The sequence below is a fragment of the Eptatretus burgeri genome, chromosome 14 (genome assembly GCF_056783735.1).
Source record: "Eptatretus burgeri isolate ZD-2024b chromosome 14, Ebu_testis_v1, whole genome shotgun sequence".
NCBI lineage: Eukaryota > Metazoa > Chordata > Myxini > Myxiniformes > Myxinidae > Eptatretus > Eptatretus burgeri.
The window spans coordinates 10457962-10470962 of NC_140974.1; the positions used below are offsets into that span (position 1 = coordinate 10457962).

At 43.3% G+C, this 13001-nt stretch overlaps 1 protein-coding gene across 2 annotated transcripts in view; it reads left to right on the plus strand.

The window, feature by feature from the left end:
- The window catches only part of LOC147012642 (peroxidasin homolog), a 128134-nt gene that overhangs the window by 98958 nt on the left and 16175 nt on the right, over positions 1-13001 (plus strand). For both annotated transcript variants that reach the window (XM_085853675.1, XM_085853676.1), the window contains one exon: positions 9785-9904. In XM_085853675.1, coding sequence (XP_085709801.1) covers positions 9785-9904 — 120 coding nt within the window. The remainder of the gene's footprint in view (positions 1-9784; positions 9905-13001) is intronic.

Below are 13001 nucleotides of genomic sequence, written 5' to 3' on the forward strand. Positions count from 1 at the left end.
CTTTGGACCATACCAAACCACCCCACCAAGTTTTGTCGAAATCCGTCGAGGAGTTTTTCCGTAATACTGTTCACAAACAAACAAACAAACAAAGGGGTGAAAACAGTAACCTCCGATCTTCGATGGCGGAGGTTAAAAATATCTTCTATGAGCCACGCACAAATGGATGATGGATGTACGTACAGTACAATACTGTACGTGCACAAAAAACATATCCACAAGCCGCAAACATGACCTGCTTCCTGTACTTGTATTGTAGCTTTGCGGGATAAACATAGTTTCTTGTGATGTCTCACCTGTGTAACACATCATTCCCCACGACGTCATCCCCCGTGAGTTACTTCCAGAATTAAAACACGAACAGTATCTATTGATGTATGTATCCTGTAATTACCAGGTTATCACATATGGACATTACATAATGGAAACATTCAGTATAAATCACCATCTTGCTACAAGCAGCACTATCTGAGCTGTTACATTTTAAAAACGCTCAGCATAATAATCTACCTGTAGATCGGAAAGACCTCATGTCCTGTGAGTTAAAGAACAGAAACATTCAGTGCATCTATTAGTGTAATTAGCAGCGAGCTACATACGGAGTAATTACACAATGGCATCACTCACCACATCAATTATCAGCTGCCGAATACAACATCACCTGTAAAAATCCTCCCAAAACAATGCGCAAACTATTCACCATGTCCTGGATCTCCATCATATTCATCCCGTTGCTCTGACCTGTGTATTGCCTCTCGCTCCGTTCATTCTTTGAAAATGGCTCCCAAGGATCGAGGATAACACTCAGAAGGTTATGCCTCTGAGCGGACCACTGATGCGGGAGAATGTGAAGCTCCTGCATGACCATCTCTCTGGCATGGGTGGTGCAAGCACGAGCACGGCAGGTACAAGCAGCACCTCCAGCCCGCTTACAGCAAGCAGGGGGTGTTTCCACCCCTTCAAGGCACGATATAATTTGCGCATCATCAAGCTTGTAGGGGTGTGTTCCTCCGCGGACCATGACGCAGCCAAGGCATTCTCTGTAGAACCTGCGAGCCTCATCGAGGGGAAGGGGTACCTTCCGGAGCAGATATTTAACGCTGATGAGGCCGCCTTGTATTGGAAAAAGGTGCTGACCAGAGCATTCATCTCAGCGCGAAAGCAAAGCAGCTGGCTTCAAGGCCGCAAAGGACCGGGTATCCCTTTTCTTCTGCGTAAATGCCGAAAGAGACTCCATGGTAAAGCCCATGATGCTCTACCATTCCCTGAACCCATGTGTGCTGAAGAACAAAAACAAGCAGGTGTTGCTCGTGTACTGGAGGGCGAAGAGTAAGGCGTGGGTGACGTCTGAACCTTGTATGGACTGGTGCCATAACTGTTTCGTTCTTCAGGTCGAGAGGTACCTGGCAGGGAAGAACCTTTCGTTCAAGTTACTCCTGCTGCTCCTGGCCACCCCACGGACTTGAACGGAGCTCAACAGAACGTTTACCCCGACATTCGTGGATTTTATCCTGACATTCGTGGATTTTTCGCAGGTCAGGAAATCCCCGGAACCTATCCCCCCATTTCCCATTGAAACAATGCCCCCGCATTCGCGGTTTCAACATTCGTGGGGTTTTCCCGGAAAGTATCTCCTGCGAATGTCGGGGTCCTGATGTATTTGGCCTCTTGACATCAGTCACCGACTGGGCATCCTCCGTTGTCCAAAGCATTTCCTTGACCCATCTAAAATGCTGTCCACCTTACAAGGCTTTACTCCACAGCTTGATGGAGTCCTCTTTGGACTGGTACCCCTGCCTCATATCTTGCTCAGCTTAACGTCTTGGAAATCAAAGCCTTCAAGGTCATATTGGAATCTCCTGTGATGAAGCTGAGTTCCTGGGCCTATCACTTTGACATCACAGACAGGTTGGTGGTTTGTCTTCTGCCTCCTCCTATTTCTGGTCTTTCACGCTCTGCCCCCCCACCAGATTTCTGAAAAACGCACATGGTCCACCATCAACCCCTTTCGGTTGGAACTCCCAAAATCCAGGATCACTGCTCACCTCCATTCATTCATTCCTTTTTTTGCACTTGTGGAACCAACTTCCTGTCTCTTCAATTTCATTCTTCCATCGAGGGTTCGAGACAGCTGTTCACCACCATCTCAGGTAGCTATCCACCACCTTCCGTATCCACCCCCATTAACCCTCTCCAAGACCATCCCTTTCCGGTTTTAAAGTTTTCCTTCCACTTCTTTGATTGAGATTCTGTGGCTGGATCCATCCTGTTAATCTTCAGTGTCCTCCCCTCTGCTCTCATTCTTACCCACATCCCTTATTTTTCCAAGTTTCCCTCTATTTTGTCCCTCATCCCTGCTGTTGCCTTGTCTGCCCCCTCTCTTTCTGCTGTTCTTTTCGGTTCTGTTACGTCCTGATCCGTTCTGTTTTCTAGCCCATCTACGAGCATCGACACTGCATGTAAAAACAAAACAAAACTAGAAGGGCACTCGGTAGAGCGCATACCTCCGCCACGCAATGTCTGATCCACGAGAACATATCGGGCCCAATACATTTTTGAAATATCGTGCACTATATCGTTTTTGGCTCGATCCCTCAAAGGTGAAGAATCACTTGAGAAATTAAATAATTCTCTTATCTGGATTCGGATTCAGATCTTCACCAAAATCGAATCAATTCATCCTTGCCACACACCCAATGTGTCCACAAGTTTCGTCCGAATCTGTCCACAGCTTTTTGAGATGTCGTGCTAATTATCGTTTTTGTCTCCATCTCTCAATGGTGAAGAATCTGATACATGCCTGGGAAATGTGACTGATGTGCCAGCTAATGCATCACGGTCATCAAAATTCTGCTCTTCCATATGACCATCATTGGGTCATGATGGAAAGAGTTCATGGGATGTATACAGTCAGCTCGCTGAGAGTAGCGTAACTTCACAGAGTACCTCAATATCGTCATGAGGAGAAGAGATGAAGTGTATGGTGGAAACTATTCTCATCACGTGGCAACAATCCTAACAGGGAGGTGATGTATGCATGGTTTGTGATCCCATCATGTTTATCCTGTGCAGGGATACCAGGGAAACAAATGCTTTTTGGGGACTGACTTTGGTTAATGGAACCAAATTCCAGGAAAGTCATTTTGGCAATTATGATAATCATTTATTTAATGATTGTGGTGAACTGCAGTAACTAGTTTTGTATTTCAACCTGACTTTCACAACTTGCCCGGTAAATGCCAAGTGCTTCGTAACACAGTACAAGGAGGACTGAAAGCCGCTTTACCCCTTCCCACTAAAACCTTAATTCTTAAACTTTTAATACACAGGTTTTATTGTGCAGTACTTACAATAATCCGGAATTGTATGTGTATGCACTCCATCATTCTCCTTGCACCACTGAATTTGTCGTCAAGTCCTCTTGGACATCATGTGTAGCATTTGTGGAGTCGTGTGTGCGAACGAGGCCACCACTGCAGCGCACAATTCTTTGATCGCCCCATACCGGTTTGCGACACTTTCTCCATGATGAAGCCCCTCAAAGAGTTGTCTGGAGTGTGGTGTGGGAGGTTTTCCAAAGTGTTCCGTGAAAGCTGTCTGAACTTGAGTAATTGTTTGACCTGTGTGTGCCCTTTCATGCACCCAAACACAAGCAACCAACCGCTCTTCGACACTTAAAGAACTTGTGTTCACCACTGCCGTCTGACTTCCTACTGACTCCGGCGTCAGTGAGTCAATGTTGCCACATACCATGGTGGGGAAGGGAGGGAGGGAGACTCGAGAAACTTAGCAGGGTTAAAACGACTTCCTGTGGATGGGAAACGTCATTTATAACTTCAGTTTTATTTCAAGAGCAAAAAATATAAATATTTGAATAGTTTTATTTTTAATTCATAATTACAAAAGTAGAATGAGAACGGCATTCGGTTGAGCGCATGCACCTCTGCTAGGCTGAACAGTTTGTTTTGTATCCCTCTGATGGCCCTTAACTCTCTCCATTGAGTGCAGCCTGCAGCTGCATCATTGGTTGGGACACGGCAATGCCGCAGATGCAGTGTCCCCCTTACCAGTACACTGGTACTTATTTTGCCGACCTTGGAAGGATGACAGGCTGAGTCAACCTCCTGGTGTCGATTAATTCAGCAGACAATGGGGCTTGAACTCAGGACCTGAGGATCCCAAGCCACCACCCTAACGACTAAGCCAACACCAGGCTTGGCCCTTAACTAAAATCTAATCAGCTTGTTCTTCTCACCTACCCAACTCATCCACCAAGTCTAATAATAATCCGTCCACAACGTTTTGAGATATCTTGCTAGATATCGTTTTTGGTAACATCTCTCAATGTTGAAGAATCACTTAAAAAAATTTTTTCTCAGATCCAGGTCTTCACCAAAATCGAATCAATTCGTCCTTTTCACTTACCCAACCTGTCCACTAAGTTTTGTCTGAATCCATCCATAACTTTTTGAGATATCATGCTTATAGCAAACAAACAAACGGGTAAAGGCATAACTTCTGTCCACCTTCAGTAGCAGAGGTAAAAACGGTGAAAGGAAAGCACACATTGCTCTTTCTGGCCTGCTGTTCTTTTAAATTTATTTTAAGAGGCTATCTATTTATTACATTTGTACCATGGAAAAATCTTTGACCCCTCCCAACCCCACTCACCTTTTCAGATACACACATTTCCCTTCCATAACTCTTATCCTTGATTCCCTTTTCTTCCCACCTCGCTCACAGTTCCCTATTCCTCCTCTCTTCTCAGTTTTGTGATTCACATGCACTGAACTTCAGAAGTTCTAACTCCGAGTAGTAATGTTAACACTGACACAGAAGGAGGTCCTTTCACTCATCAGGCACTGATGCGACATGAACACCACATTCATTCAATGGAACAGTTTATCATCTTACATTCATTGGGAGTGGAGGGTGGTGTGGGGTATAGAAGTGAGGATGATAACATTGGGACAGGCAAAGGCATCACCAGGGAGGGTAGTGTGTATATATGTATCTCGTTTTTGAGGGGTTGCGGTTGCGAACACTGTTTCGGGTAAGGACACAGCACAACCACCTTTTGACAAGACCCTCACACAGACATCACAATCACAACACATGTATGCAATCACCCATCCATATCTCAGAAACCTACCATTCCTGCCAATATCCATGTGCCCCTCTATCTCTGAATGTATCTCGGTACCTATCTCATTCCAATTTGAACCGATCTACTCTTTCTGCTCCCAAGACCTTTCCAGGAATTATCTACTGTGAGTGAAACACCCTTACCTTACAACTTGTACCTGCCGAACTCTTTTCTTCTTTACTCTGAAACTGTGTCCACTGGTCTTCACTGTCCATTCTGCTGAAAAACACTTTTGCACATATTTTGTCAATACCCTTCATTATCTCACACATCTCCATGAGATGTTCTTGTAATCACTTCCTTTTGAATGCATTAAGTCCTGCCTCCTTCCACCTCTCTTCAAAGCTTCATATCACAAGGCCCAGAATCCATTTGAACATGGCCAAGTTTTCCGCAGTCTTTGTTGCTGTTCCATGTCTGCTTGAAATTTAAAGATGAAAGCAAATTGACACTTTTCACAAGTTTAACGGAAAGTTTGCACACGTTGGACGAGCATGACCTACGTCGCTGTGTTTGTTGATAATTCCGTTCAAATGATTTGGGACGCACGTTTATGCAGAACTTACTCAGCACATGATGGGAAAAAATTTTTTCCCACCTAATCCGTCTCTCTCCTGATGGTTTTTGCTTAAAGCACACATTTGAGGATTAAAATATTTCAAGGTATTAAATAAACTGTGCTTGAATGGGTATGCTATCTGATGTGAGGGATGCAAGTAAACAAATCGACTGATCCACATAATAACCCAACAGCATTGTTGAGCATAAGAAGCCAGACATCCTGTTTCCACCCCCAATTCCCCCTCCATGCTTTCTTTCCATGTCAACCTTTTGGTCAGGCACTGTTTCAAAGAAATCTCACTCGTAGTGTGCTTCTTGTCTGTTACGAGCCTTGATAAGTGATTATGACAGACAATCCGAGAGGTTGCTGTACCTGGAATGCTGAACATGCATATGTTCTTTGTCTAGTTGATCTAAAAGTACACGGATGACGGTCCTTGCCCCTCAAGTCATGCATGTACAATTATCTTCCATGAGCCGTCGTCGTTATCATCATCAGCCTGTTTGCAGGACGTTTGGGGGGTATCGGCATACTTGTCAAGGGGGGGAGGGGGGGATGGTGACAGTTTTGAGAGAAATTAATAATTTGTTCAGGGCGTGAGGAAGATTGTCAGGACGATGATGCGGAGCGCGAGGTGAAGGGAGACATTACCTGCAATTTGTTAATTTGAACGTTAATCTACTTGAGACCAGAAAGTGTTTTAATATTTTGTTCCATCGAAATGTCTGAGTGGTTGAGACTCTTACCCCACTTCTGTGGGTTTGTGGTTTGAATCCCAGTCAAGGCACATTTATAAATAAGAAGTTTTTGCAAGTTATGATTTGATAATGTACCCATTTAATTCAATTGTTATATTAATTTTTTAAAAAATAAAACTGGGTTCTTTTCCTTTAAATCTCATGCTTTTCGCATGTTCCACCTCATTTTACATCCTCATTGATGCTCACAGATAGACATGCAATATGTTTGTGAAGTACAACATGCTGTGATTTGATTAAACCCATCAGCGAAGCGACAGGTAGACACACCGAGCAGGTGTGGGAAGCATTTTTGGGAATGGAGTACAAAAAAAACAAAACCATGTAAAGAGCATTTTTCATTACAAAAGGGTATCTTTTCACCCACCCCCCCTCCCCCAAAAAAGCATTTAGGATAGTTGGTATCTCCCGTGATGAGGCTGAGTCTTTGGGTCTCTCAATCTCTCACCACAGGCAGGTCAGTGGTCTTTGTCTTCTACCATCTCGCCCCCACCCCCCCAGCACTGTCTGTGATACGTACCCCCCCCCCCAAATGGTTCCGCAGGGTGCTTAAGTTCCGCCAGCAACCCCCTTCTAGTAAAACTACCAAAATCATGAATCGCTGCTCACCTTTACTCCTTCATTCCTCTTTTTTCCTGCCTTTGGAACAAACTCCCTCACTCTCTTCAATCCCACTCTTCAAAACAGCTCTTCACCACCATCGATTATCTTCCACCATCCAAAACCACGATCTTTTCTACCCCTGCTAATCCACCCCAAACCCACCTCCTTGAAAGTCCCTGTAGTGTAAGGACCTGAATGTCCCTGTAGTGTCCATCTTGTTTACTCTGTGGACCCCACCCCACTGTGAACCCTCTCCCTTCCACAGATCTCCTCATGTCTCTGTTCCTCACTGTTTTTTCCTTCCCTCTCTCACCCCTCTTGTTTCTTGCTCCCTTTGTTGTATGTTCTGTGTGTTAGCTCTCATGCAAGCCTCGACATTGCATACAAAAAAAGGAGCCTCCCTCTCCTGAAAAAATGGTCACTTTTCACCATCAAAAGGGCACCTATTCTATTATTACCTCCGCCACCAAAGGTGAAGGAGGTTGTGTTTTCACCCCTTTCTGTCTGTTTGTCTGTGTACAGGATATCTCAAAAAGTTGTGGACGGATACGGATGAAATTTTGTGGACAGGTTTGGTGTGTGACAAGAACAAACTGATTAGATTTTGCTGAAGATCTGGATCCTAATCTGCCTACTAGAATTATTCAAGTGATTCTTCACTATTTGGAGATCAGGCCTAAAACAATATATAGCATGATATCTCAAAAATGTATTGGGCCCGATATGTTCTTGTGGATCAGGCATTATGGGGCGGAGGTATGTGCTCTACAGAGTGTCCTTCTAGTTCAGGGGTCTCCAACCTGCGGCCCGCGGGCCACATGCGGCCCCTTAGACGGATTTATGCGGCCCGCGGTGCCATATTAAGTTTACTTTACAATGCGGCCCACGATACTGCCAATTTGTCAGGGTCAATGATCAAAGCGTTCTGTAATTTTTATTATGATTTTGATTCATATTAGACGCATGTGTTTTTAACGCGATAAGTCATTTATCATATTCGTTGGCAAGAAAAATATATTCAACACTAATTTTTGTTTAAATTTCCGCATACTAATTGTACATTTTTTTTCGGAATTTAGCATCCTTTTTTGGGTGTGGCCCTCCGCCCCTCACCACTTTGGTTTTGTGGCCCTCCGCCCAAAAAGGTTGGAGACCCCTGTTCTAGTTCAATAATCAAACTGACTTTACTTTGTATAAAGTGTCTTTCTCCACTCTTGCTAATACTTTGACAGTTTTGTATTTTTATCAGTTTATTTTTCTTCTCACCCCTAACCCTCTCAATCACTTTAGAGAGGGGGATGGCAAAAGACATTTTGCCCCCACATGGTCCTTACTCATAATTGAGGGAGGTGCTTGTGGATATGGAGTTGTGGGATTTGCTCAAGACTGATGAAAAGTATTTCTTCTGTGTCGGGGCGGTGGGTGGGTAAGATACGCGCATACCTCTGAGGTTTACTTCCCTTTGGCGTGCATATGTCGCTCGTGGTGCCGAACCCAGCACATCCTCCAATGACAATTCAAGCTTTGAGCTTCATGAGTCTGGACGAACATACTGGTCAGATACCACTCGAATAGGATCTGTGTCAGTTGGTGTCTAAGACTTCTGAGTGGCGTTACAATGACCACATCAACAGCGTAACGTTTTTGAAACTTGTATTTTCAACAAATACTGGAGATATAAAGTAAAATGTCCACCTTGTTCTTCGGGGCTGTCGATCCTTCGATTCCCGTTGTGGTGTTCTCTCTCGTACAATGGCCCGCCCAGATGATTAAAGAGCTCAAAGGAATTATTTTGCGATACACAATCTTAATGAGATTTAATCAACCTGATTATAATCGGCTTCACGCATTAACAACCACTCTGGACATTAACGTCTCGTTCACTCAGAGTTAAATTAAGCACGGGGACGATGGAAACACACATCTCATCACATACCACCCTTTACACGTCCCCCTTGCCTGTTTATATAGTAACACAGAATAATCCCGTGTCTTCCAGCAAATGTGATTCTAATCTCCACTGGAAGTTTCGGCTGAGAATGTTCCAGCATCTTCACGAATCTCACCAGACAGTTTACAGTACAATACCACCATCTACATTCAAAATTAGCTCATTACATCCAGCAGTTTATATTATAATTTACCGATGTGTGCTCAACGAAGCTTATTACATGTAACCGTCAATTTTAATCGTTCATTTACAGGCATTTACTAATGCTTAAATTTACCAAATCTCGCTTTTAACCGACACTGGGAAATCCCAGTTTGCATATCAATACGGATTTGGGAAGTGACTGAACAGAAACAGTTGCAAAAAAAGAAAATTGAACCCAACTTTGTCCATGGTGTAGCAAACCGGCAGGCAGATATACCTTTGGTATTGATGTTCGAAAAGCTGCGGACAAGTGTTAACAGACAGTCCTCCAATGCTTGGAAGGAACCAAGGAAACTGTTTGCAATTGCACTCGGAGTTATACAGTTAAAAGAAACACAGGAGTAGGTTATTTGGCTGATCTTGCCTGTACTTTGTCCACACCCAATCAACTTTATCGATTTTCTTATCTTCGATGTACAAACCGTATTTTTCCCCATTACTTTGACACAACATCTACAAGTGGTGAATTTGGCCAGGGCTCCAAATTGTGATTACTCCATTTTGATCAAACATTCAATTAGTTATTGACTGGTGATGGTTTGTTTGTTTTGCCTTGACAGATACACGAGCTCCAGCACCAGATGGTGGTGGATCATGCAGCATGTACAGATACAAGAGGAGAGAGGCACGTGGAAGGTGAAAGTTGGTCTCGTGATTCCTGCACGCTATGCCAGTGCAAGGTACGTTTGCTGTCACAGTACTAGATTGAAACTAAGTCCAAATAAATAAGACTCACCTCCATCTTCCCAAGGAATTTTGCCTGCAAGGATATGAAATGTCCTTGGAAAAACGGAAGTTATGTAGCTCGCAAAAACACAACTTACTCATTTGATTTTTCTAGATTGACCTTCATCAAAGTTTTAAAAATAATTTCATACTCGTGTGAGTTGTCTTGTATTGTCTGGGTCGTAACATAAAAATTATACGTGCATCAAATAGAATGCACACACATTCACTGGTATATTGTAAATGCAAAGCGTGGCGGCAAGAAAAAAGTGTAGTACATTGGAAAGCCGACATCATTACCATATGCGAGAAGTGTGTGTGTGTGTGTGTGTGTGTGTGTGTGTGTGTGTGTGTGTGTGTGTGTGTGTGTGTGTGTGTGTGTGTGTGTGTGTGTGTGTTTGACTTCGATGCACTTCTGAACTGCTGGACAGAAAGACTTGAAAACTGGTGGTTGTACTTGAGAGGTGCACAGGAAGGTTTCAAATGGTAATTTAAAAAATAGTCCCAGGGGTTCAGGGTGGGGGGGGGGAGCACCGCAATTCTTTACACTGGAGGGAGGGAGTACCTGTCTCAGCCCACCTCGGGTGGGCAATGTACTGCGGCACGTTTTTGGAAATGCACTTTATAATTTGTCATTGTTGAGATTTTATTGATCACAACATATCATACTCCATATCAGAATTTTGAGAAGGTTGCATGATAAGAAGATTATACCGGCTACTAGCAAAGGTGGCACTACCTCCACCATCTACTATAGATGGATGAGGGGTGTGTGTGTGTGTGTGTGTGTGTGTGTGTGTGTGTGTGTGTGTGTGTGTGTGTGTGTGTGTGTGTGTGTGTGTGTGTGTGTGTGTGTGTGTGTTGGGGGATGGGGGGGTCACGTTTTTTGTGGAGTTCCACTGGAGCTTTCTGATGTGGAGTGTGATACACCAAATGATAGTCATGAACTCCTGAGTTGATAAGGCGAATTAACTACAAAGAACCCAGAAGAATTCCCATGTTTTAAACGCACGCCATGTTCAGGTATATAGAGCAGCTTAATAGGTCCTTCCATGGCATGGCATTCTAATTACAAAATAAATAACAAAAACTAACATTTTCACAAAGTATATATTCATTAATTCTAATAATATTAACAACAATAATAATAGTGGTATAATTGGGCAATCATAATAATGAAGTATCATCCCTGCCCTTGTCCAAGCACATCTGGGCTTGGTGAAAGGCAAGCTAATACTCAAGCAGTTCAGCATGCAGGTTTGCTACAAGGCTGTAAAGACCAATGAAAATTTGGTCCATGGACCAAGGGGCCCACAAGTGTATATAAATATATTACATACGCATTTGCTCCGTTATAGAGAGATGTAAATATGTGTGCAATAACGCCGCTCCCGGTAGGAGGAGATATTCCAAGTCATTAAAATATGCCATTTCTTGGAGGAATTATCCCATCCGTAAAGACTGGTTCTTTGTTCGTTAAGCAAACTGACAGAGAAATTTAAAATCCGTGACGAAGGAATTGATTTGACAAGGATGTTGACTAAACAGCACTGTCTCGTCTTATAAAAATATCCAAAACCCAGTTTTGCTTCCTGCAGTGTGTGCCATCGAAATAATCTTTGCAATGTTTTTTGTTGATTTTTTTTGTTGCCACTTTTATTATTTTTATTTTTGCTGCCACTGGTCACATGTATGCCTGGTGTGGTGTTGGCTTAATGGTTAGGGAGGTGGACTTGGAGTCCTATGATCTTGAGTTCAGACCCCACTCGGCTGTTGAATTAATACCAGGTGGAGTTGACTGCCCGTCATCCTTCTGAGGTTGGCAAAATGAGTGCCAGCATGCTGGTATCTTGTGTCAGAGTGCTGACCCATCTTGGATTGTGCCCAATAGCCAAGGAGACTGTTTAGGCAGCACCAACGCTCTGCACAGAGTATGGTCCCAATGGATGGTAACATGTAACCCAGTGCTACCTGCCACATGGTCGGGTTGTCGGCAACTAAACAGACACTCGTCATTGGCTTTGCTCGTGGGAAGAGTGACTGTGATCCAGTGCCAGGATTAAAACCAACACCTGACAAAGGACGGATGAGCTCTATTCAAACATACAGTACAGAGATGGTATCTCCTGTCTCCTAAAAAAATATTTTTCTCTGTCTCCTGTCACATTTAGTGGCTCTCAGCCTTGTTTAGGGTGAATTTCAATAAAAAAAAATTGGTATTAAAAAAATGTTATAGAACTCAGGAAAATGATTCGCAATATTCAAATATTTTCTGGCACATCATGTCCTCGGAACGCCCCCCCCCCCCCAAGCATATGTGGACTCCTATGGGGTCCGCAAGGCAGCATTTTGTGCTGCAAGATAAGTTTCCTCCTTTTTTGCAAATTTCACTCGCATCCGGCCCTGAAGTATCATCGACCATATCCTGTAATTGTGAAGAAAATAAATGCTTTGCGAGGTGTTAGCGAGTAAGAGTAATCAAATCCATTATATTGCAGGGCTGCTATTATGAAATCATTACAATTGTGACGTTATTAGACCTTCATTTGTGAAGTGTGGAAAAAAAGAACCCCCACACCTAAATGACGACCTTCCATATTTACCCTCGCCGAAGGATTCGGAGAGGGTATTGCATTTGGGTCCGTTTGTTACTTGCAAAATCGAAGATTTTTCAAGTATATTGGTGAGTCGATTTTGTTTGTCTGTCTGTTTGTCACGTACAGGTCACAATTTTAAACCGATCTTCATGAAACTTCACCACATGGTAGAGTTTGCCATAAGGAATAAGCCTTTTGTTTTTGAGGTCAAAAGGTCAACATGATCCCCAGGTCAACAACTAAGAGGGTATTTCTAAAATCCTCAATTTTCATCCGATTGACTTGAAATTTGAAGAGGATTTATATTTCAGGTCACAGAATTCAACCAGCGAATTATTTTAGAGGTCAACATGGACCAAAAGGACAACATAGGCCGAATTTGCAAAACTAGTGCGTGCCCGTACGTGCGTGGCCGTACGTGCAAAAAACAAAACAAAAAAACTTTCAAGCTGCT